The following is a 27064-nucleotide window of genomic DNA, read 5'->3' on the forward strand; positions in this document are numbered from 1 at the left end:
GTAAAAATGAACAGTTTAATTTTTTTTTATTTCAGAAATGTTTGCCCGTAATTGCGCTCATTTGCACGGGTGTGCCCTTCGCTCAGCCACAGTTAGCAGTCACTGAAAAAGCATATAAGCTCTAAATATGCAAAATAAGCCAAGTAGTAATAGCGTAGCGGTAGAGACGTCGGCCAAAGAGGAGGCAGTCACAGTTCGAGCACCAACAACATAATTTTTTATTTTTAGTGAAATAAGCACGAAACAATCCCCTGACATATATGTATATATATATAATTATAATTTAAGTAAAATGCAATGAAATGGGCCATGTTTTATGAAGAACTCTGACACAATAAAACAATTAAATATTTTATAAGTGCCCATAGCTGTGCAGTGCTTTAACAAGCTGAGTATGTATGCCTGCAGGTGAGCAGTGGTTTAACAGGTGTAATAGGAGTGCCCGGGGTTGAGCAGTGCTTTAACACGCTGAAAGTGTGTGCCCGTAGTTGCGCAACATTTCTCATAGCGTAATATGCATGCTCACAGCCAAATAACGCATTAACCAGCAGAACCCGTTTGTGCGGAGCTGCCCAGCGCGCCAACCGGCTTACCAGCGGGTAATGTTGAGCAACCTGTATCAAAGCCGCCTTTAAACAGACACACCTCCTAGCCTGTCTAGACAGTAGTAAAATAAAAAAAGTAGCAATGCCCAGGCTTGAACCCAGGATACTGTGCATCATAGTCAAAGTACTGAACCACTAAGCCATGACAGCTGTACTGAAAGCTGCATTATTAGCATATATATATAGGAATGAATGGAAATAGAAGCATGACAAAGCAGGTTTTGTGAAGCTGATGCAATTCCAAAATGGCCAATCACAGATAAGTGCGGAAAAAATGGCATATATAAGCCCCATAGGCGGGAATACACAGCATAACTGATTGTGGAACCTATTTGCAGTGAGGATGGCAGGTGTAGGAGAGGGCAGCTGCTTTTGAGCACAGAGGTGGGGTGTTGAGGAGTCCAAATACATGGTTTGGCTCCTAGTCCACGATCATGAGGCTCAACTCATGCAGGGCCAGGTTCTGTGGGGTGCATATAGGGCAGAGGCATGGAACCGGTTGGCACATGATCTCACCAGTGCCACAGGCATACCAAGGACTGGTGAACAGGTCTGTCACCACCATGCGGACCTGAAGAGACGGAAGCAGGACCAACTGAACCGTTGGATCCAGGAGGCCCAGCAAATGCCCAACGCCCCACTACTGTTCCATGTAATTATGTATGTAAGGAATTATCCTAGCTGATATTATGGAGATGTATGTTCCAATATTACTTCATTTATATTACAGCTGCAGGTGTGCGTTCCGCGAATAGGCGAGCCTATGGTGATAGGCTGGAGCGGTTGCGCCACCAGGCAGGTTAGTAATTATATTCCTGTACTTGTTATACAATATAAGTGAGACAGCTTGTAAAAGAGGTCAGTGTAGTCACATATTAATAAAGTTCAAATAACACTAGAAGAAAGATTCTGCTAGCACTGTATGATTAAATAAGTGATGCAGCCTGTAATCCAGAAATAAAAAGTAAACAAGTCTGAAATAGTGATTAGCCACCTGAAGTGTAATATCAGATAACCTGCAGCAGCCTGAAAATCACTGGTAAACAAGCCAAAGATAATAGACATGTGTGAAATACATCCCCTCAGAAAATCTGCCATATGAAACAAGTGAGTCTGTTGGAAAGGATTGTTGTAAGCAGCTATGACATGTTAATAATGCCTACAATAAAGTACCAATTTGAATTGTAAAAATAAAACAAGTGAGTGAGAGAAAGATGTATGAATCGACCAAGAAAGCTGTTATAACTTCTGAATAAAGTATACTGCAGTCAGTACATAATGAAATGAATGAGACAGCCACAACCAAACAGTGAAATGTTTGAAATAAAGTACTGAAGCTGGAATGTGTCTGTCCCACAATTTGGATATGTTGCTGTACCCTTGCAATATGGAGATAGTATGGTTGTATGTAATAATGAACATCCACAGTTGTCTAGAGCCATATAAATGAAATGTAGCAGGATGCTGTACCTGAACACAGCCAGATATGAAATGTGTATGAATAAAAATGCAATGGATATTAATGTATCAGTAACAGTCCCATCAACAACATTCCTAAGGTTACATATAGGAAACTGTAGTAAGACCTGAAGGATATATATATATATATATATATATATATATATATATATATATATATATATATATATATATATATATATATATGCAGCTACTAGAGATGTACAGCATATGTATATGTAGTTGAAGTTGTTAATGAAATATTTCTTCACCCTACCCTATATTCACAAATAATGCCATTCCACAACAGACTGGGTATGTGTATTCACAATCAATTCCTATGGACATTTGTCCTGTTGGTTCAAACATTTTTGCATGTACGTTGCTGCATGTGCCCTGTTCACATATCCAAACCCGATGGCCTGTTGCCATCAATTGACCCTGCATGCTGTTGGATTGTGTACTGTTGTTCAAAATATGCATGTGTCATGCTTGCTGTTGAATGTTTGGAATTCATGGGTGTTTGGTTAATGGGAATACTGATGCATGCTGTTACAACTAATTTTGAATGGTATTGTTTGTTACTAACCCAAAATGTCATAAAATATGTCTAAATATAGGACAACAAGGAAGGCGGGTTCCAGCGGACCCACCTCTCCCACCTCAGCTGGCGAGTGCACCTGGCACTAGTGCCCATGTCAGAACCTCCTCCGGTGGCCCTGTGCCACCTTTGGGTGGAAGCGCTGCATGGGATGGGGCTCGTCCCCCCTCTGCAAGCATGGCCGGAGGAGACCATCCACTCACCCTCCAAAGTGTCCAGTCTGTGGTGCATAGCGAGATCAGGCAGTCTGTGCTTGAACCCCTACGCCAGCTTGAGGCTCGGGTGGCACAACTCACGGGTGTCCCTGCTGCCCGTCCTACACAGCCCCCAGCACAGCCCCATCCTGGGCTGTGAAGGCACAGTGGCAATTGCCCATGGGTGGGGATATCAGTTCCACTGTTGCCATCAGTGGGCTCATGGGCTCGCGATATCCCAACATCCGTCCCCGTCAATTGTGTTTCCCCCCCATGTGTGTCATACTCCGTCCCTGTATGCGTCTTGTCTGTTAACCTCCCCTACCTACCTCCCCAAATATACCTACTTCCTGTACCTCACATTCCACTCTCACATGAAAAAAAAAAAAAGGGGCACTCTGTTCCCGCAAAAAAATTATGCCCCATACATAGCTGCCCATTTTGCAGACATGTCTGCTGGACATGTGAAGTGGTAATTACAATTGGCTGTACAACATACTTTGTTGTCCTCACCCCTCTCTCAGGGGTGGAAGGTATCAAATTTCACACCAAATTACAGAGATATGCACAGCTGTTGCTGATAAAGAAATGGGCAGCTATGGTCCTTTCCTACATCCTTCCTGCAAATCCCAAGCTTGTTTTCCTACTGTCCTACCCTCTTTGTGACCCCTTTTTCACCACTGTCCTATCTCCCCATTTTCTTTTCTTTCAAAGAAATTAGCGCAGGTGTGCACGAAAGTAAGTACTTTTAAGCAGTAGTAAGCGGTTGTGCGCTTGTGTGCTCTTAGCTAAGCATGTGTGCGTGAAGCTAAGCGACAGTGCGCATGCGTGAGCACCGCGCAAACCAGCGCTAACCCGCTTACAACTGCTTAAAAGTGCCTTAGTCACTCAGAATGACAAGGCCTGTAGTCTGCTCAGCAGCAAAATAAAATTCCTCTGTCAGTCTCGAACCCAGGACCTTGGAAACACAAGTCTGCATGACTTACCACTAAGCCATGACTGATATACAAGAACTTTGTGCTGAAAGCAATATATCATGAAATAGTAGGACTGAATGTAAAGGGAATATAGGAAGGCTATTACACAAAGCTTGTCCTGCATCTTTACTGGCAATTCTTGTGAATTTCTATAACATTAGTGTGAGAAGAGAAACAGCCATGCTAGTCGGTAGCTAGTAGGTAATAATGTGACAGTAGCACCTTGCAAACCACACACACTATCAGAGCAGGATAAACACTGCCATATTTGAACAGGTAAGAGGCCAGACCTCACAAATGGGACTGAATTACAGGGATGTCCCTGATTTGAAAACAAATGTTAACTGTGCCCCACTGACTCCCTGTGAAATGTACTAATAGTAAGCAGAAAGGTGTTTTGTCCCACGTAATGGTAACTGTCAACTACTGAAAGTATGCACTACGTGCATGTCAGAAATGGTGTATTCACAAGCACACCCACATGTAGGTGTACAACCCACAAATATCAAAAGAGGTATCCAACTAATAACAGAAGGACAGTATAGCTGGTTACAAGCACTGCATGTGCCTGCTATCCATAACTGTTATGACAAAGTAGAAGGTGCCACTACTGCTCAGGAGCAAAATAAATACCCTTGTAGGTGGCAAGCCCCACACCCTGGCCAGACCAGACTGCATGCAGTACCACCAAACCACAACAAACATATAAGGAACTGCTGCTGAAAGAAATATAGCAAGCATTACAAGGAGTGAATGTGAATGGAAAATAGGAAAGCCATAGCAACACATTCCAGTAAAGACACCTAGCAGGCCTTCAAGGAGTGAATGTAAAGGCTAAATAGTGAAGCCATAGCAACAAATTGCAAGAGCCACTGCAGTAAACCAGTTACTCCACAAGTCCCACAGGAAAGCACATACTCCCATTTAAACAGTATTAGTATTATTAGGTGTCAGTTAACATACACACTGAGAAGAATAAACTGGAGGAAGCAATAGTCAGGTGTCAGTACAACATGCATGTCAGTGCCTATAACACAGCCTGAGATATGGGAGACATACCAACCTTTACGCTCACACAACAGTGTCCACAGCATACCAGCATGGTCCCCACCTTGAAAATCTGAAAGGGCTATGCCTACCTCACCTAACATTTTATAGCACTGACCTGAAATCACAGTGAGAACTGCAATTACCACACAGCAGGCTGCATGCAATTAGCAAATGCTGCCTAACAATTGGTGCAGAGGCCATCACATGCCCATCTGCATATACCTACAAAAGCAGCCTGTACTCCCAGGCCACACATGCAATACGTTCATTGCAACAGCCGGAGGGAGAGACAGAGAGAGAGAGAGAGAGAGAAAACATAAATAAATAAAAACAAAGAAATAAAAAAAAAAATAAGAGACACAGACTGCTGAAACCACTACAGTACAAAACAGCAGGCTACCAAGCAGCAAGCCATTAAAATTAGCAGTGTCCAAGAAAGGTAATGTAAACTAATAATGTAATAGTTTACATACTGTGAACCCTCCATATGAGTTAGCAGTCTGTATATAGATATATATGAGGATGTGCATAGGGCAGGGGACATACTGAAACTGTTAGTGAAGGCTGGACATACATATGTATGTGAAGGATACTATGTGCACATAACAATGTAGGTTGTAGTGCAATGTACAACGTAGGTTGTACAGTACTGAATGTTTATCAGTATGTTAGTGTGTGTATTCATATGTGTAAATAAAAAGGTATAAATATATATATTATATGTATATGTATGTATAATTATGTATGTATCTATATATAATGTGCATATATGTATACATAGATAGAGAGGGATGTAGAAATAGATAGACCCAGAATGATACCACAGTACAAGGACAAAATGATTGACCCCAACAATTGGCTAAGCTTCTGGTGTCATTCTAAGGGGATCCAGCATCTGTCTGCCTGGGACGACATGACCGATTGCTGTGCCAGAGATGGCCTGCACCTGTTGCCCTCAGGATTCCAGATACTGGCTAAGACTCATGCCATCCCTATAGTGCCTTTGTCAGGCAAGGTTCAAATGACAAATACACCACTGCAAACGGTGACATCTGTGACAGCTGTGCAGTAACAGAGACCTGGTGCAAAGCTCCAGAGAGCACCCCTGCATTACCGGGCTTCAAGTCATACCACACCTGTTGTCCACCTAACCCAGAAGGAAGCACTAAAGGCGGAGGCGTGTCCATATTCATTACGGATATCCACACCTCCAGGCTAGTTGCACAACATAATGCATCTGAGGTATCCAACTGCAACTAACTCTGGGCAAAAACGCAATCCAAATCGTAGCTTGCTACAGACCCCCCACCATGCCCCAGGATTCACACCCCTCATGTCATGATACACTGGAAAGTATTGGGTACAACCCAACATCCTAATAATGCCCAAATTCACCTACCCCACCATTAACTGGAAAAACTACACCCTGTACCAACTCTATTGCTCAACGTTTTCTATAATTCATAAATACCAACGCCTTGGATTAACATATTCACACCCCCACCAGGGGCAGCAATATCCCACACTTGGTCATCACCAACATGGGAAACCGGTGTTCCACACAAGAGGTCAATTCCTCATTGGTGAGATCTGACCACAAGGTAATCAGCCTAGACATCCACATCCCACCCCCAGCCCCAATTAGGGGCACCAACATAACAAACGTCTGAAAAGCCAATGTCACACGTCTTAAGACAGAAGTGGCAAACTGCATGACACCCATGCAGATGGACAATAGAGGTATGACTGCTAAATCCTACACAAATGCACTGTATAAGCACTTACACGAGTGCATGGATCATGCTATCCCTAATAGAACCAAGATGTTATCCCCCAGACAAAGGAAGCCAGTCTGGTGGTCCTGTGCCATAAGCAAACTCTACATCAGAAGAAAGACACTGTTGCAAAAATAAGTAATTTCCCATGACTGGAGGAACTCCCTGGTCAACCTCAGTAAGAAGCTGAGATCCCTCATAAAATCCCCCAAAGCTAGTTATGAAAACAAAAGTGCCACTGACTCTAAAGGCAACCACAAAGCATTCCATAGTTATGTCAAGAATCTAAATGGGAACACTCAGATCTGCTCTGAGGTACAGCATAATGGAACTAAATATACATAACCAACTGATATTGCCAACATCCTGGCAGATAGGTTCAGTGCTAACTTTACCCCCTTCTCACCCCCTAGAGGGCCCATCTCTATACTGAAAGAATACTAAGTCCCTATAATCACGGCTGCACAGGTAAAATACACACTCTCCAAAGCCAAGAACACAGCATCCATGGGACCTGACAATATCCCAGGCTGCATTCTACATGAACCACTGAATGAACTGGCACCCTACCGCAGTACCATGTTCAATCATAGCCCCACCTCAGGCTTTGTAGCCACTGAATGGCACACCAACAACACATCCCACTCCACAAAGGGGGAGCCACAACGGACCATGGTAACCACCGCCCCATTAGCCTGACAAGCCTGGTCTGTAAGGCCATGGAATGTACCATCATGGAACTCATAAACAAAGTCATTGGTAATCTCCAAACTCTGGACCCTACTCAGTTTGGATTTGTAAAAGGCAGATCATGTCTTCTAAACCTGATTGACTTCTTTGAAGCAGTCAGCAAAGCCATAGATGATGGTGAAATGGTTCACACAGCTTATGTAGACCTCGCCAAGCCTTCCAACACCAACTCCCATTCTGGAATTATATATAAGCACACTAAACTAGGTATAAATCCCCATGTCATAAGATGGGTTAACAACTGGCTCACGGACAGAACCCACACTGTGAAAGTAGCGTATTCCAAATCCGACATCAGATCAGTGACAAGTGTAGTACCACAGAGTTCAGACCTGGGTCCTCCCCTGTTTGGTATCTAGTTCTACAAAGTGCAGGCAACACAGAAGGTCTGTGGCTAACAAAGTTTGCAGATGACTGCAACCTAGGAGCCATAATCGCAACTCCTAATGATGTGGGCAAACTACAAAGGCCCTCACTGAGACAGATACCTAGTGTCAAAACCATGGCCTGAAGCTCAATGCCAAAATGTGTATTGTCATCCCTGTGGTATAAACTCTGTACCCATGAACTACCAGATAGCTGGTAGTCTACTTAATGCCGAAAATGTGATAATAGACCTTGAGATACAGGTGCACAGTAGTCTCTCCTTTGATAATCACATTGCCACAGTGGTCGGGAAATCTGTCTATGTGGCTCATCTCATCACAAAAGGATTCCCATCCAGAAAAAAGAGGTCATTGTTCCCCTCAACTCATCACTTATTAGACCCATAATAGAGCACAATGCCCCTTTTGGTATGTACCTCACAGGACAACTACAACAACTGGAAAGACCACAGAAATACCTCACAAAGGGGATTACTGGCCTCAAACAGATGCCCTATGCAGACCGTCTCAAAAAACTACAGCTTGACACCATGGCATATCGCCTACTCAGGGGTGATCTCTGCCTAACATACACAGCTATGTCAAACCTACAGCTGTTGGACATGCTCCACTCAAATAAATCCCAATCCCTCTGAGCTACACGCTCTAGGGACCTTAACCTTGTCACCACAATAAACAGAACATGCTAGAGGGATAGATTCCTGTCCCAGACACTTCCCATACTCTGGAACAGACTACCTATGTATGTCAAACAGAGCTCCTCAATAGCACTTTTCAAGAAAGATCCTGATGATTGGATGGGAAATGAGGAATTCACCCCGGGGATCACGTCTGTGGCTCTGCTCAACAGGGGCATAGGAAAATACCTTTCTTGGGTGGCGGAAGCCAGGGTACATTTATTGGCTAGGCTTGTATGGGCCCTAGGGCTGATAGCTTAGTACCTACCTATGACCATATATAGATAGATGGATAGAATATGTATATACACATATTATGTAATAGACGCATACATATATAGATATATATAGATACATACACATATACAGACAGATATGCATGTGTACAGATATGTATGCATATGAATATCTCTCTCTCTCTATCTCTCACCCCCTCTCTCTCTATATATATATATATATATATATATATATAGATATAGATATAGATATAGATATAGATATAGATAACGATATAGATATAGATACAGATATATATATATATATATATATATATATATATATATATATATATACTGAGAGAGGCACATGTGTGTAGATGTATTGCAACAGGTGCCTGTTGACAAAGGCATGTACTGAACACCAGTGCAGATACAGGAGTACCATACCCCATTCCAAAACATTTACACCACTAACCACCACATATGTGGTTGCCTGTCTACTACTGGATGTGTCAGGAGGGAACATGGGGAACAAGTGTACAATAGCCTCCCCTGTGATATTCACAGAGGCACACCAGTCTTGTAATACCTGTACATGGTACATGTCAGCAGAAATAGTGGGTCAGCTAGCGAAATGTAGGTCACTGTACCCCTCTACACCTCACAATGTCCTACATGGTATGTACCTCCCATGACAACTACAGAAAAGGAGAAGGATACAGTCATACCTAACAAACAGTGATAATGCCCTCAACACATTACCTATGAAGAGTAACTGACAAAACCACAGATAGAGTGCCTCTCAAACTACCGACACAGAGCATACCACTGCTGAATATACATAGTTAGTCACACCCATAACAGTTGTCCAACAACCATGGTAACACCTCACAATATCCCAAGCATACATGACCTATGTCTGCATCCTTGGCACCGCAGTAAAGAGCACATGGTGGAGGTACAGGTCCCTACACACAAATAGGTCATACCCTGGAGTAAACCACCCAGCATTACGAAGCAAGGCTCCCCATTAGTAGATGTCAGACATACCCCTGTTGATTGTTATGCAGATAGGTAGTATGCCATGTGAGTCACCCTGTGTAACTGTTTGACAGGAGCAAGTACAACCACATTACATGTGTCCCAAGGGGCAGGGTAGCATAACAGTATGCTGCTGTAGGCCCAGGCCCAATAGCATACTACCTGCCTATGACACAATGCACACACATGTACTCATTACAATACCAACTATGTGAGGTGGAATGCATGTGCCACTGACTGTGTGCAAGGTCTGTAATGGTGTGATTGCTCAGCATGACTTTGTGTCTGTCATGGTAGTGTGTGTCCTAGGTGTGAGGCCAGAGAAAGATGTGTCAGGTATTGGGATACAAACATACTACATTGCCATATGTTGTGCTGTGGTTCCCTGTATGTGACTGTGGTGTAGGTATGGATATGGCAAGAAAGACTATGGTGCATTGCCAGTGACATTTGTACTGTGCATTGCATGCATTGCATGGGTTGACAATGTTCCCCATACATTACCTTGATACATACCCCCAGTGTGAGGCTGTGCATTGGACCTCAAACAGTGTGCCGACTGCTGGAATATACTTGTTTGTTGTATAGAGTGTGTCAGGCACTGTCACAGAGTTGTCAGCAGAGCACTGATATGTGGTCATTCAAATGTGTATCCCCCAATAGACAGACAGATGCTATATATGGCAGTTTAGTGATATCACTACAGTAGAGTTTTATGTGTGCCATATCACTTGCTCACATATTTTTCTTTTCCTTCCAAGGCAATGGTGCACCAGCACAATCCCACATACTCTGCTGCAGAGGAAGAGGAGATACACCAGAGCCTGGTGCGGGAGTTTGCCACACTCTTTTCCCACACCAGCCAGAACCAGCAGGAGAGGGCTGCACTGTGGCAAGACCTTGTCCATCGGGTAAATGATATAGGCATGCACAACCGGACATATGAGCAGGTACGCCATCACTGCAGTGATTTAATTAGAAATATCCATCAGCGTGCATCTGATATCCACAGGCAACAGCTTGCCACAGGTGGTGGGGTGGCTATACACCCTTCCCTCACCAGACTGGAGGGTCTCCTCCTAAGTGCTGTGGCTCCAGCCCAACAACAACAACATCCACACACATGTGTAATGATGGAGGCTGGAGCCACCCAGCAGGAGGACTTGGAGCGTGCAGGTAACATGCCATATCTATATTTGACTGTTCTCTACATTGGTAGTTTATGCATGTGTGAGGTGTGTACTGTGTTTGTAGCTATTATCCTGGTAATTATTGTGCAAGAGTGATATTCTCAATATCGCCAGTAGACCTGTGAAAGCCAACTGTTGTACTACTGAACTGTATCATACTCACAGTATCAATAGCACAGTTGTGCCCACTGACAATGAATGTCTTATTTGTGCAGGTCCCTCTGGTGTAACAGCAAGGCAGCCAATCCATGCTGGTAAGTGTGTAATAGCATTCCTTTAATGCTAATGATAGTAATAGTAATAATACCCTAAAATGGTATTGCTATGTGTGTGATTGCAGGTGTGTCTGTGTGTTTGTATCTCATGTACTGAGGTGTGTGCATGTGTGCATGTGTGCATGTGTGCATGTGCCCATGTGTGCATGTGTGCATGTGCCCATGTGTGCATGTGTGCATGTGCCCATGTGTGCATGTGTGCATGTGTGCATGTGTGCATGTGCCCATGTGTGCATGTGTGCATGTGTGCATGTGTGCATGTGCCCATGTATGCATGTGTGCATGTGTGCATGTGCCCATGTGCCCATGTGTACATGTGTGCATGTGTGCATGTGCCCATGTGTGCATGTGTGCATGTGTGCATGTGTGGTAACATTGTGTGCACATTGTAAACTGTGTTTCCTGTCTTCTTCTCACAGGTTCTGGTGCTGCTCTGGTGGTGTGCAGCAGAGAACCTGAATCTGCTGCTGGGGATAGTGATAATGATGATACCTGTGTAATGGCACAGGGAGGTGTGCCAGGGTCCGTTGTTGTCAGCCAATCGACAGTACACAGCTGTCAACCCAATCAATGTGCACAGTCATCCTGCCAATACATCTATTGTCACCAATATCCCTAGGTGATGGACAGCATACAGTGGGCATTGACCAGGGTAATGTGGCATCAGTGGCACATGCATCCCCTCACAGCAGCCATGGCCAGAGTCCTGACATGGTACCACACAGGCAGATGTCCAGGGGTTCTCGTGGGAGCATCCGTGGTCGTACTGCCCCTGTCAGATGTGCCCACAGAGGTCTTTCAACCTCAGCTATGTTCCGGGCTGTAAGGCAGGCACAGTCACATATGGAACGGTACACCAGACAGGGTCTGAGGGAGCTGAGAGCACATCACACTGCTATGAATGACACTATGCATGACGTTGCGGCCGCCATCCGTAATTTCACCGAGGTCATTGACAGACGTTGGGGGGACACATTAGCTCTTTTCCACAACTACATGTCCATGAGCCAGGGCAATGCAGGGCAGTTGAGGCGTCGACGTGGATGAATGCCAGCAACAGCAGCAGCTGGCAGTCGTCGCAGATGACAACAAACCCGCAGCCACTCACATAGTGCCAGTACCAGCCCCAGCAATGCTGGGTCTGTGCTGTCATCAGACCACCCTAGGAGACCAAGTGCACGTGGCTCTGGACAGTCCCAGCAGGGACATGTCTCCAGTCAACAACCACCTGCTTCTGATGACAGTACCCAGTCTGGCTTAGTACCTGATACTGTCCGTAGCACCCCTGCCAGGCACAGGTACCATGTCCGTGGCCAGAGACAGTGATCTGTATGACCTGGCAGGTACAGTCTATGGCTGTCCACAAACACCCGTATATGGCGGCCAGAAGGTGGAACTGTGTGCATGCATACACACATGCATAATGCTAACACCTAGGGCTAACACATACACGCACACACTGCATCAACATTGCCCCATCTTCTACGGTTGTCTCTCACTAACACACACACACATACATGTTGATTGGTTGTATCAGTGGCAGACTCAGGCATACCAAGTACACACCCTGTGCATATGATGAAACTGTGCCACCTCCTGCAATCTGTAACATCGATGCAGGACTGGTTAACATGGTGCTGATGCACAGGGTGACTACATAGATGTGTAGTAATATTATCATGTTGTCAACTGTGCGGTGTAATGATATCATTGTGGGTATATCCCAGCATGCCTGATGCATTAACAGTATGATTGTCATTGTATTGTTTGGTACACCCCTATAAATTACCATAGTGTAATGTCTGCGCATTTTTGCATTCTGCTGGTAAGGCTGTAAAGAGTAGGCCACCTACATAGGTAGCACAGGGGATAAGTAAATGGAAGTTATGATACTCAATGGTGGACATGTAAACCGCACGGTGCATGCAGTACAACCTCTACTCTGCATGGAGAATGTTGATATCTGTGCAGTAATACACAACAGGTTCAAGACTCACAAGAGCACCCTAGCACTACCGGGTTACACCTCATACCATGCTTAACAGCCCCAAAACACACAACTAACTATGACAGGAGGTGAGTCTCATTAAATGTCAGGGATACTGTGGTGGCAGGACAGGTAGCATACAGCCTACTAAGTTGGGGAATGCTGATTGAGGGCTCAGTGTCTGTCATTATAAATGTGTATTAGTTCTGGTGTACGCAGTTGGGCTTCAGGCCAGTTATTTCACATTACAAAGGTTCATGGTCTGCACTCTTGTGGGAGGAGAGGCTGGACTCTGCCCGTCTGAGGTGGGAATTTCTGGATAAAGGCTTATAGTGCCTGCATATTTGAACTGTTTCTTACTGAAATTGGTATACCTTGTTTGCTGTAGCATAGACTCGATCCATGCCTGCTGATTGTAGCTTTGTTTGTATGCTTGTTTGCTTGTTATTTCCCTGAAACAGTAATCCCACCTGAAATGCAGCTTTACAGCACCTCTGAGAATCCCTAGTGACATGTGCATTGCTTACTGTATGTATATCCTTGTTTCACTTGACAGATGATTAGTGTTTGTCAGTTATGCAATTAAGTTACCTGAAACACATTGCATTTGAGATACTTGGCACTTGCTCACTAAAGCATTTATATATGCCAGCACTAACAAATTAAAACCACTACACCCTCACAAACTCACCTTACGTACCTTGTTCCCCATTGGCCCTTTTTTTGTTAATTATTAAGGAATTCCCAATACCAGCCTAGCATGTTCAAAGGTCAATTGTCAATCTCCTCCATGGTCCAGCTGGTGAATCTGGGAATTTAGAGGCAATGTTACAACTGCCTCATTTACACAGTCAACCCTCTCCTCCTCCCAACAAATTCCACTACATGTGAGAGATGCAACCATATATCCAAACTGCAGGCTAAGCTCTCTCAACTCAGTACTGGAAAAACCTGTCAGGAGGAGAAGGAAACCACGGTCACTACAATTCCAGTCTCACATAGACCTACCACGACAGCAATCCAAATAAATAAACACACACAACCGTACTCGGAGTTTCTAAATAAAGGTCTGCCTATGCAGCAGACGCCTCCAAAGCAGACACACAAGCAACCGTTACCCCAGAACAGAACTCGTGCAACACATAGCTCACAAAGCCAGTGTGCCGAACAGTCACAGCATGTAAGGCTAAACAACACACCTGCTACACTTGTGATGGGTGCCTCTATCATCAGGTACACTGATGTCCCGCTCACCAGGCTGAACAAGGAGAAGGTCCGGTGAGATGTCTGTCGGGCGCTATGATCTGCCACATAACACAAGCACACAGGTCACTCCAAGGCATGTACAAATATGACTCAGACAGTGTCCATGCCAGTGTGAATGACCTGAGACATACCTCCCTGGACTACATGATGAGAGACATAGAGGAGCTCTCTGAGCATGTGGCCCAGACTGGTATGACCCTGACCTTGAGTAGCATCTTACCCTCACCAAGAATGATGCCACAGTATGTAGACAAGATGATCAATTCAGACAATTGGCTTATGTTTCAGTGTCATTCAAAGGGGATCCAATGCCTGTCAGCCTGGGATGACATGCTCAACAAGCCACACTGCTATGCTAGGGACAGCTTGCACCTGTCACCCATGGGCTTTCGGATATTGGCAAAGGCTCTTGATACACCCATAGTGCCTTTTTTAGGCAAGGCTCAACAGACAAGACCACCTCCATAGGTATCACAAGGGATAGGAAACTAATAGTAATACTACTCAACGCCAGCAGTGTAAACATCAAGATGCATGCACTGGAAACTGTTCTTAGCATGGAGAACATCAATATCTGTGCAGTAACAGATTCCTGGTTCAAGGCCCCCAAAAGCACCCCAGCACTGGCAGGTTATACCTCATACCATGTTTGTCGGCCACATAACTTGTACCAAAACAGAACAGGAGGGGGAGTATCAATATTCATCAAAGATATACACACCTCCAGGTTGGTGGCACATCACAAAGCATCAGAGACTATCCATGTGCAACTAACAGTGGGTAAGACTGCCATCCAGTTCATAGCCTGGCACGCACCCCATTCCCAAACCCAGATACCACACTTGGCCTACTTAAGAAGACATGTATATCTGCAGGTGTCTCCAAACAACAATATATTGGGCAGCTTCATTTACCCACACATAGACTGTGAGCATTACTGTAGCTCCAACACCCTAGGTGTAAAGTTCCTAGAATCCATACACTCAATTGCTATGGAACTACTTGTTACCACTCCCACAAGTGGGGAATACATGCTGCACCTGTTCATCAACAAGATGTGGACTATATGCTCCAGACCAGACGTGTATCCCTTGCTGGTAAGATGACACCATAGACTACTCACTGTATATTCACATACCAAATGCAGCCCCTGCACAGAAAACCACGGTCATAAATTTGTGTAATGCAAATTACATATGTTCACATGAGGCAGGCTTCACAAATGGGAACTATTTCATGTCACAGGTACATATGTCTATGTGGTACACACATACCTCATGTGTGCATTGACATTACTGATATGATTCATGTCATACAATATTAAGAGCAACACCACACACACATGGACAAACTGTGTGACAAAAACACACATGGCATTTGTAAGATTCAAACCCCTACCTAATTATTTTATTACACTTGAGAGAGATGCATTAGCAGAGCACGCTATTTGCATTACTGGGTGTTTCCCCTTCTCCTGCTGTACTTATAGGGTGCTGACATCATCAGTGTTTAGAATGAGGAATGTGCATCATGCAGTGTGTTCTTCTAGTTGCCAAAAGGGACATTCCTTTCACACAGAATTGCACACACACTAACACCCCTCACCCAAACACACACACACATTAAGCAGTTGCAGAATTCAAACCTCTACCTAGCTATGTTATGACACTTGAGAGAGACACATCAGCAGAGCATGTTATTCACATTATTGGGAGGTTTCTCTTCTCCTGCTGTACTTATAGGGTGCTGACATCATCAGTGTTTAGAAAGAGGAATGTGCATCATGCAGTGTGGTCTTCTAGTTGACAAAAGGCACATTTCGTTCACACAGAATTGCACACACACTAAACCCCCATCCAAACACACACACACTGAGCATTTGCAGGATTCAAACCCCTACTTAACTATGTTATGACACCGGTGAGAGACACATTAGTGGAGCACGCTATCTAAATTACTGGGAGGTTCCCCTTCTCCTGCTGTACTTATAGGGTGCTGGGATCATCAGTGTTTAGAAAGAGGAGTGTGCATCATGCAGTGTGTTCTTCTAGTTGGCAAAAGGGACATTTCCTTCACACAGAATTGCACATACACTAACCCCCCTTACCCAAACACACACTGAGCATTTGCAGGATTCAAACCCCTACCTAGCTATGTTATGACATTTGTGAGAGAAGCATTAGCAGAGCACACTATCTGAATTACTGGGAGGTTTCCCTTCTCCTGCTGTACTTATAGGGTGCTGGGATCATCAGTGTTTAGAAAGAGGAGTGTGCATCATGCAGTGTGTTCTTCTACTTGACAAAAGGGACATTTCTTTCACACAGAATTGCACACAAACTAACCCCCCTCACCCAAACACACACACACACTGAGCATTTGCAGGATTCAAACATGGATGTGACATTGCAAATTCAACCCCTGGGATCTCCACTGTGTCCCTGCTTGACGGAGGCACAGCACACTAGCCTTACATGGTGCCTTCTGTAACCTACTTTACAGAGGCACAGTAGCCTACTGTACTGGGGAGGCAGATGCCAAGCACACTCTGGCTAAGCTTGTATTCCCTAGGGCAAATAGCCTAGTATTGACCTCTACACCCATATGTTTAATTGTCAGCTGCACAATATTTGTTGTTGATAAACTGTTTGCAGGTCTTTATTGCCATAGCTTTCCCTGTTTCTATGTACAACTTGTGTATCTGTGGAAGATGTTTGAATATGTGTGGGATCCACTATTTAACTTATGTCTCTGTAGTCATTTAACTGTGTGCAGTGGGCAGATTGCTGTCTTGTGGTTGGTTCCTGGTTTAACACATACAAATACCACATATGTGTGTCCAACTGCTAAACTGAGACATGGCCTAAGTGTGTGAGCATGCCCAGTTCAGGCATATTCCATGGCTTGTTGCCTGACATATGTCTCATTTATCAGTGTGTGAGCATGCCCAGTGTGTGCTTTCCATATGTTGAGATCTTCAGTCCACCACATTTGTGGGTGTGTCTGAACTTCCACAGTATTTCACATTTATAGTTGTGTGTTGGAAGTCATGTTGTGTACATACTGCCCAACTGCTTTGTGTCTGAACCCGACAGGGATTATACTGTGCCTGCAGGGTTTCCATGGGATAGTTTGCATACAGTTGTCAACATCCTTTCATACTGACCATACACTGTAATATTGTATAGTGTACTGGTTCAGTACTTTCAATGTGGTGGACAGTATCCTGTGTTTCAGCCCTATCAGTGCTTTCAATATTCATAGTGAGCACACCAGACTGGTTAAGGGCCAGTTGTGCACATATGACCATGCTGCATTTTGGTCGGATATGGACTACTTACACCAGGCTTGTCCAACATTGGTAGTGTATTCCACAACTTGGGTGGACATTGGCAAACACTAGCGATGTGCCCTAGGCTATTTCTACTGCTAGTCAGAGAGTGTGTTTGTCCTTCAACACACATTGTAACTGGAATTTGACATCACATATTTCAAGGTTAGTATAATGTGCCTCTGTCTACCCATGACATAACAGTGATACCCAGGGTAAACCTACCATCTCCCATCCACTCATCATGATTCCTGTTGAGGAGAGTCAATGAGGGACTCTCTGGCTAACCTGTACTGGGAGTTTACTCAAGAGTGGAGTGAGCTTCTGGGTTATGGATCAATCACTACAGCATGTCCTATGTATGTCAGTGCTGGGATTCAGGTCTCTCATGTGCATAGCTCACTGGCATTCAGATTGTACAAGGTGCAGCATGTTCATTGATTCCAGCTTGGACATGTCTTTATACATCAGGCATAGATTGCCTCTGGGCAGGCAGTATGGCACTGTGTGGAGCTGCGGTTTGTTTAATCAGGCAACACATGGCATCTGTTTGAGCTCTTTGATCCTCCTGGTGGGGTACTTTTGGGGTCTTTCCAGTTGTTGGAAGTGTCTGCTGAGGTACATGCCACAGGAGCCATTGTACTCAACTGTGAGGCTGATGAAGGATGACTGAAGAGGCACGATGACCTCCCCTGATCTAGATCTGACTACCTTCATGATTAGGTGGGTATATGGTATGTTTCTGTAACCACTACAGCCACATGGTTGTCAAATGCAAGATATCTATCAAATTGTGTCCCCAGGTCTATTATTACTTCTAAAGTACTTAATGGGTTAACACCTATGTGGTAATTGGTGGGCACTTACTGTTTATCCACAGGGGATGACTATACACTTTTCTGCAATTAGCTTGATGACATGGCTCTGGCACCAGTTGTCTGTTTCTATGTGGCCCTTTTGTAGGATGCTTGTGTCAGCTGGAGGGTCAGATAAGGTGCCCAGTTTGTAGTCCTCTGCAAACTTGTTCAGACACAGTACTTCCATGTTGGCCTGTACCTATGGGAAATATATACCATGCAAGGGAGGTCCCAGGACTGAGCCTTGTGGGATGCCAGTTGTAGCTGGTTTGTAGTCTGACATGGCTGCAGCATGTCTGACCATGTCAGTTCTGTCCTTGGGCTGGTGTGCAACCCATCTACTGACATAGGGGTTTATATTTAAGCTGGTGAGCTTATCTATAATGAACACGTGGGGTATTGTATGGAAGGCTTTTGCAAGGTCCAGATAGGCTGTGTAGACCACATTCCCTTCATCAATGGCCTTGATGACTGTTTCAAATGAGTCAGACATGTTTAAGGGGCAGGATCTGCCCTTAAGAAAGCCACGCTGCATAGGGTCCAGTGTCTGTAGGTCCCCAATATCTTTATTTCTGAGGTCCATGATGATCCTTTCCATAGCTTTGCAGACCAAGCTTGTCAGGAGTCTGGGGTGATAGTTGGCAGTATCCATTGAGGCACCACCTTTGTGGAGTGGGACCACTGTTGCTGTACACTGCTCTTTGGGTACATATCCTGTGGTAAGGCTGAAATTGAGCAGTAGTGTTATTTGTCATTCCATTCTTCTTGGAGTTCATGTTGGACACAGCCCAGGACACCATCTCGTACCATTGCTGCTGTGTGTCTTGCTTTGAAGATGCTGCCTGTTACCTCAGCATCTGCAATGTCAGGGGGCCAGCACTCTGCTGGGATAGATATTTGTCATTTTGGGGGGGGGGGGGAGTTTGCACTGAACCTGTCAGGTTGGATGTTGGCAATGTGTGTGGGTTTGGTGTATTGTTTGTAATATGTGGTAATTCAGAGCATATCTGTGAATTCCCAACAAGGTTCCTACCATCAGTTAAGACAGCCTTGTGATTATCCTTAGTATCCTGTACAATTTGTATCTCCATAGGTTCATAGGTTCATACTGGGCTATCTGTCCTAGGGCATTTATCAGCCTAGCCAGAGTGTGTGTGGCTTTCGCCACCCCTTGCTATGTGAATATTATGGCCATTTAGGGTTTACTTTACTGTGCCTCTGTGTAGATGCGACACACTGAAGACCCCCAGTGTAAATCTACGATCTCCCATCCACTTGGCAAGATTCTTGTTGAAGAGAGTCAGTGATGGGCTCTGCCTAACATGGAGTGGGTTCTGTACCAGAGTGTAGGAAGCCTCTGGGTTAGGAATCTGTCCCTCCAGCACATCCAATTTATTTATGTGTTGAGGTTGACATCTGTTGCTCTCACGGCTCTAATGGCTTTGGATTTTCTGAGGTGGAGCATGTTCATCACTTCTGTATTGGACATGACCTTGTACATCGGGCATACATCGCCTCTGAGTATGCAGTATGTGACTGCATACAGCTGGGGTGCTGCCAGCCAGGCAGCATATGACAAATGTTTGATACCCTTTATTTTCTTGGTCAGGTACTTTTGAGGGCTTTCTAACTGCTGCAGGTGTTGGGTACGGTACATCCCAAATGGGGCATTGTACTCACTTATGGGCCTGATAAGAGAACAGTATAGGGGCACAATGACCTCTCTTGATGTAGATGTGAATCCTTTCATGATAAGGTGGCCAATATAGGTGGTCTTCCTAGCCATGTTGGCAAAGTGAGTGTTGCATGTGAGGTTACTGTCCACTTGTGTCCCTAGGTCCCTGATTACTTCTTCCATATGTAATGGATTACCACCTATGTGGTGATTTGTGAGTACCTTGTTTGGTATTTGGGGAGACATTCATACTCTCCAGTATCTTCAGGGAGGCTAATTGGTGTTCCTGGGTCTGAGAGGGTGGTCTGTAGCATGCTACAAACTGTACAGCGGTTTTGCCTACAGTTAGTTGCACATGGATGGTCTCTGATGCTTCGTGCATTGTCAGTAACCTGGACGTGTGGGTATCTTTGCTGAATATGGATACTCCCCCTCCTTTTGTGGTTTGGTCCAGGTTTTGGGGGCGAAAAGCATGATTTGAGGTATAACCTGGTAGTGCTGGAGTGCTCTCAGGAGCCTTGATGCAGGTTTCCATCACTGCACAGACATCGATGTTCTCCATACTGGGGAGGGCCTCGAGAGCATGCATCTTGTGGTTTAGACATCTGGCATTGAGCAGCATTACCCTCATGTTTTTTCCACTTATGTTTTCTGGGGAGGTGGGTTTGTCTTTTCAGCCTTGCCTACAAAAGGCACTATGGAGGTGGCAAGAGCCTTAGCCAATATCCAGACACACAGGGTTGACAGGTGCAAGCCATCCCTGGTAAAGCAGCGTGGCTTGTCAAACATGACATCCCAAGCAGACACACATTGTATCCCCTTGGAATGACACCAGTAATTGAGCCAATTGTTAAAGCTGATCATTCTGTGTTTGTACTGTGGTATCATTCTTGGTGGGGGTATGATGCTGATCAGGGTCAGAGTCATACCGGCCTGGCCTACATAATTGGAGAGCTCCTCTATGTCTCTTTACATGTAGTCCAGGGAGGTACGTCTCAGGTCATTCACACCAGCATGGACAATGACTGAGTCATATTTGTGCTTGCTTTGGAGTGACCTGCATGATTGTGTTATGTGGCTTATTGTAGCAGCCTACAGGCAGCTTACTGTACCCTTTTCCTTGTTCAGTCTGGTGAGCGGGACATCAGTGTGTCTGCCTATGGAGTCACCTATTACAAGTGTATCAGGAATGTTGTTTGTCCTTACGGGCTGTGACTGTTTGGCACACCGACTTTGTGTACTATGTGTTGCATGTGCTATGTTTGGGGGTACTGGTTGCTTGGGTGTCTGCTTTGGAGGCCTCTGTTGATTTGGTGGTTTTTAATTATAGCCTCCAGGAATGTCTTTGTGAGTTTATGTATTTGGTTTGCAGTTGTGATAGGTCTATGTGAGTGGGTTTGTGGTGTGTGTGGTTACCTTCTCCTCCTGACTAGTTTAGACAGTACTGAGTTGAGTGAGCTCAGCCTCCAGTTTGGAGACGTGCTTGCATCTGTCACATATATTTGAATTTCTTGGGGGGTGGAGGGGGTTGTCTGTGTACATGGGGCAAGTGTAACATTGGCCAAGATTCACAGATTCAACTTGTTGTAGCTGGCCTTAGGGGATTTTATGACTGGCCATATTTTATTGCCATAATACTGATCAGAGATTACTTCCCTTTTTGGGTTTGCTCTATCATGTGGTGACTTCCTCATTCTCTTGCATGGTTTGGCAATGGCTGTGGTCCACCATGCCAGATACCTGTGTGTATGATATTGGGCCTTGGTTTTATTTGGGATTGCATGATCCATGCATTCCTGACTGTGTTCATAATATGCATTTATAAAGGGTTCTGAGGTGTGGCCCATATTTTCCACAGGCACAGGGCCTTTAATGGATTCCACATCAGTTTGGAGGAGTGCAACATTTCCTTTACACATGTTTTTCACTGTGGTTTTCTGGACAGGGACTATGGTCCGGCTGTGAATATTCAGTGTGATTACTCTATGGTCTGATCTTTCCAGTGAGGAATACACCTCTCATCTGGCCATATGGTACCCATGTTGCTGATTATCACATCCAGTATGCTTACCCCTCTTGTGGGAGTGGTACATTGTTCCTGAGCATGTTGGTTTATGGATTCTAGGAACCTTTGGCCTAGGGTGTTGGTGCTGGGATAATGCTCCCAGTCTATGTTTGAGTATTTTCAGTCACCCAATATAATGTTTTGGAGAGCTTGATATTTCCATGTGTTCCAACGTAGGCCAAGTGCAGTTCCTGGCATTAGGAGGGTAGTCTGTAGCAGGCTACAAACTGTCAGGCAGTCTTAGCCACTGTTACTTGAGCATGGATAATCCATGCTGCTTCTTATTGTGGTACCAACATGGGGGTGTGGTTATCCTTGACAATTATTGCTACTCACCCTCCTTTTGTAGTTTGCTCCATGTTTTGGGGCTGTAAAGCATGGTATGAGGTGTAACCTGGTAGTGTTAGGGTGCTCTTGTGAGCCTTAACCCAGTTTTCTGTTACAGGACAGATATCAACATTCTCCATGCTGAGGGGAGTTTAGACTGCATGCATCTTTCAGTTTGGACATCTGGCATTGGGTAGCATTACATCTAGGTTCTTATCCCTTGTGATACCTATGGAGGTGGAGTATCGTGCCTTGCTCAGCATGTCATCCCAGGCTGGCACGCATTGGATCCCCTTTGACTAATGGCAATACTTATGCCAATTATTGTAATTGATCATGTCATCTTCATATTGTGGCATCATGCTTTGTGAGGGTAGGATGTTAGTCAGGGTCATCATGTTTGCATATACTACATGGCGTTGCATTGCTTAACACATGGCAATCATGCCTCAGGTGGTGCTGCAGGGCTGTCTATGTTGGATGCACATACTACACTCCCTGTACATGTTTGATAACAGGTTGTGTCAACTTAGGCATCCCTTTTACTATATGTGTGAGTCAGAGAGCGGTATCATTTCCTGGGTTCCTACTGAGCCAGTGTATGTGCTATGCGTTGCCGCTTTGCCAAGGCCAAGGCATACTGGGCACGCCTCCTTCTGCCTACTGGGGCAGTCTCAGGTTGTTCCTCCTCCAAGTCACGCTCTGCCTGTGATTGGCTTGGCAATGGTGGGGGGCTGTTTGGCCCAGCCCTATGCTGGTCCTGCTGCAGCTGTTTTCGCAGAATCATATTATGTAGTATAGCACATACCATGATGATTTGGGTACATGTAGTTGGTGAGTACTGCAAGGCTCCACCAGATGTGTCCAGGCACCGGAACCATGACTTGAGCAGCCCAAACACACGCTTGATTACATTTCGTGTTTGTGCATGTGCCTCATTATGGCGTTCTTGTTCAGGTGTGTGTGCATTTCTGATGGGTGTCATCAGCCATGGCTCCAGTGCATAGCCAGCATCCCCCACTAAGTGACCATGTGGGATGTCCCCATTGGCAAATGTCTGGTACAGCTGCGTCAGATGCCAGATATGTGAATCATGGTAGCTTCCAGGGCAGCCAGCACACACATTCATTATTATGCCCTGGGCATCACACACAACCTGGCAGTTGATGAAAGGGAAGCCCTTGTGGTTAATGTAGGCCCTACCCTGCTCACCGGCTGGTGCTTTGATGTGTATATGCGTGCAGTCTATTGCACCCACTACCTCAGGGTATTCCGCTATTTGCTGGAAGCGATGCATATTGCTGGCCAATACCTCACGGGAATTGGGGAAATATACATGCTCACCGACATGTGCTGACATGGCATCCAGGAACTGGTGCAGTACCCTGGATGCTGATGCCTGTGATATCCCCATCATATCACCAGTTGGTCTTTGGAAGGTACCTGTTGCTAGTATTCTTAGGCCAACACATACCTTGGTTTCCACTGGGATGGGTTCCCCTCTGTTGGTTCTGTGTGTGAGGTGTGGCCTGCACAGCTCAACAATTTGCTGCAGGAGGACTCTGTCCACTCTATAGTGCTCCACTATCTCCAGCTCATGTAACCCCTGGTAGGTGACCCTGGGCCTGTACACTCTTCTCCGTCTCCTCACTGTGGGTTGTCTGGCAGCATTTGCATAGTCACCACCCTCAGCAAGTTGCATATGTCTCCTTATAACAGCTATGGCAGCCCCTAGCATTTTTGGTCTGAGTGAAGCTTTTTCAGTATTCACTTCTAGTAGCTTACTCCTCTGTTGCAGTGTCTCTTGAGAGAAACATTCTGCACTGTTGTTTGCAGTGTTTTAAGTGCTGGGCTGGGCTACTGTTCTGCCTGTGTAATTGCCTGCTTCTGATTGTTTTCACCTGCTAGCTCTGCCAGTAATTTCTGCTAGCTTCCTACTATTTCCCATGCTTCCTTTTTCCCTTCTGTTTCCTCAGGGGGGAGCAATGTGCATACCAGCATAAACACGCTCACAGTGGCTAACACGCACGCACACATGCTTAGACGGACTAGAATCCGCTTATTTGGGTTAAGACGTGTGCACACCAGCGCAAACAAGCTTACAGATGTTTAAACAGGCTCCTACATGCTTATTCTGCCTTAAACGCATGCACTCATGCTTACACGCGCACACTCTGTCTTACAAGTGCCTGCCCGCGCGCACAAGCGCGCATGCACGCCCAGCAAGAAACTTTGGTGTTATCCATCATGTACACCTTCCATTTCTTGGCTTTCCCATGCCTACTTGTTGACACTCCTCTTTCCATGATGTGTGACTGACAGCTTTCACATGCCACTGTGCTCCAATGAGCTGCATTCCTTTCATACATTCCCCCCTGTGATGTCACCTATCTCCTACTCTGTTACTCCCCCTTATCCTACTCCTACACTGCACGGATTGTGCTCATTTTCTATGTAACAGTGCGATTCACTATCCTACCACTCATTTACATAGGATTGCCTACTAATACTTAGTTACATGTCTTACACTCCGCTTCCTCCCTTAGCAACCCCTACTCGGTGGCCATGTTGTTTTACCCTGCTATTCCCTTCCATTGTATACTCATGCTTTGCATTAACCCACATTTGTGGGTTTATTATTTTTATTTTTTGTTTTTTTATAGCGCAGCCTGTTTGGCCGACACTGCGCTACGTTTAAACATCGCCGAAAAAAAATATATATATTTTTATTTCATATTTGCATCAGGGTACGTTTCCAGTGGCCACATATTTGGCCATTGGCATGCTGCCTACAACATTTGCAACCTTTATTTGGAGCTGACATGGCTCCATTGTGCAGAACGGTACTCAGTTATCAACTGAGTACATTTCTGCAGATAGCACGGCTCTTATACGGGCAGGTTTCTGATTCCTGGATCGTAAATTAACCTCATTTGCATGCCTTTTGGCTGCAAGTGAGGTAATTAGCATATCCACGCCCTGCCCGTGTAAGAGCCGTTTTAGGTGCTCTCTTACATGCACAATCTGGCTGTTCCTGGATCGCAATGGCTGCACGGATTCTTACACTACTCTTAGACTCCATGCAAGCCATCGTGAATCCTGCCCTAGGTGTTAGAAGAGATAAAAATGTCCCCATTTATGTGGATGAGTCAGTGACTACCAAGTCTGTTCTGTATGGCTGACTTTCTCTGCTATTAATGGCTCACCCTAAATGCTTTAAATATGCGGGACATCTGAATGACTTGGTTATTTAAAATGCTGAATATATTCAAGGGAGGTGAATTTAATGATTCCATGTATGTTTAAGTGACATTAACTATATGCTTATAAAATGTAATGAATCACACTTCAACATCTTACTAGTGACCATTTTCATGAAGGTTGTACCCTTATTCAAGTTTTGGCAATTTCTGTTCTTTGTATTTAAGGGCAGTTCAGAAATAAATCTGGCAGGTAAATGTGCTGTTGAGTGGAATAACAGTTCACGAATTGATGCATAAATTCATTTTTCAGCTAAACAGAGATAATTAGGTTTACACTATAATCTATTCAAGATGGAATATCTAAATGAATGCCTAATATTTACATTGTGCCATTTTTGGCATTTAGATGACTTAAAGATGTACTGCGTAAACCTTAGTCTCAATGCAGTTAAGAAAATCTCCAATTAAAAGCATTTACTTGTGGCAAGTTTAGTAACCTGTGTGATTAATACAAGCTACACAATGTAACATAACAAACTATTAGAGGACAGTGGGGTTAAGTAATGAAGCCTACGATTTTTCAAAAATATTTCCACACATTTTGAGAAACCTTTCCTTCAATTTTTTGGTCAGGCTTATCATCAGTCACAGCCGTATAAAATTAAAGAAGTACCTCAAGCAACTTAAGACAGATGAGCTACAAAATACAGTGGTCAAAAACTAAGTTGCTAATAGAAAGCATGTATATTACAACATTTACAAATAAGAAAATTATTAGTATCTGAATAAAAAAAAAATCAAAAATATAACAATAAGTGTGTTTTTGCTTCAGAATTGCAGCCTGTATCAGTCAGATTCCAAACGAACCTCTCAAGTTTACTGTAAGTATACTGGAATTTTCTTATAATTACTTTCAGCCTTCAGTTGTTTCATTTTAGATTGTGTAGTTGCCATGAATTATGCTGTTTGCATGGGCTAACAACAGTGAGCTGCCAACACAGAGGCTGAGTTTTCATATGTGAATTTATGGTGTAAACTATCTGAGGAACAGGAACATCTGCTAGGAATGAACAACATGCAGACTTTATTTCAGTTATGTGACTGGGGAAGGTGAGGGTAGATGGTTCATAACAGATATGCTACATTCACTTACAAA

General features: G+C 44.6%; 1 protein-coding gene across 1 annotated transcript in view; it reads left to right on the forward strand.

Moving 5' to 3' along the window:
- Positions 1–27064, forward strand: part of LOC122799221 (autocrine proliferation repressor protein A-like) — a 660522-nt gene that overhangs the window by 194373 nt on the left and 439085 nt on the right. Inside the window, exon 3 of the mRNA XM_044068140.1 lies at positions 26741–26789. Within this exon, the coding sequence (XP_043924075.1) occupies positions 26741–26789 (49 nt within the window). The remainder of the gene's footprint in view (positions 1–26740; positions 26790–27064) is intronic.

The sequence above is a fragment of the Protopterus annectens genome, chromosome 4.part0, assembly GCF_019279795.1.
Source record: "Protopterus annectens isolate FY-2018-M chromosome 4.part0, PAN1.0, whole genome shotgun sequence".
In the NCBI taxonomy this organism is placed as follows: Eukaryota; Metazoa; Chordata; order Ceratodontiformes; family Protopteridae; genus Protopterus; species Protopterus annectens.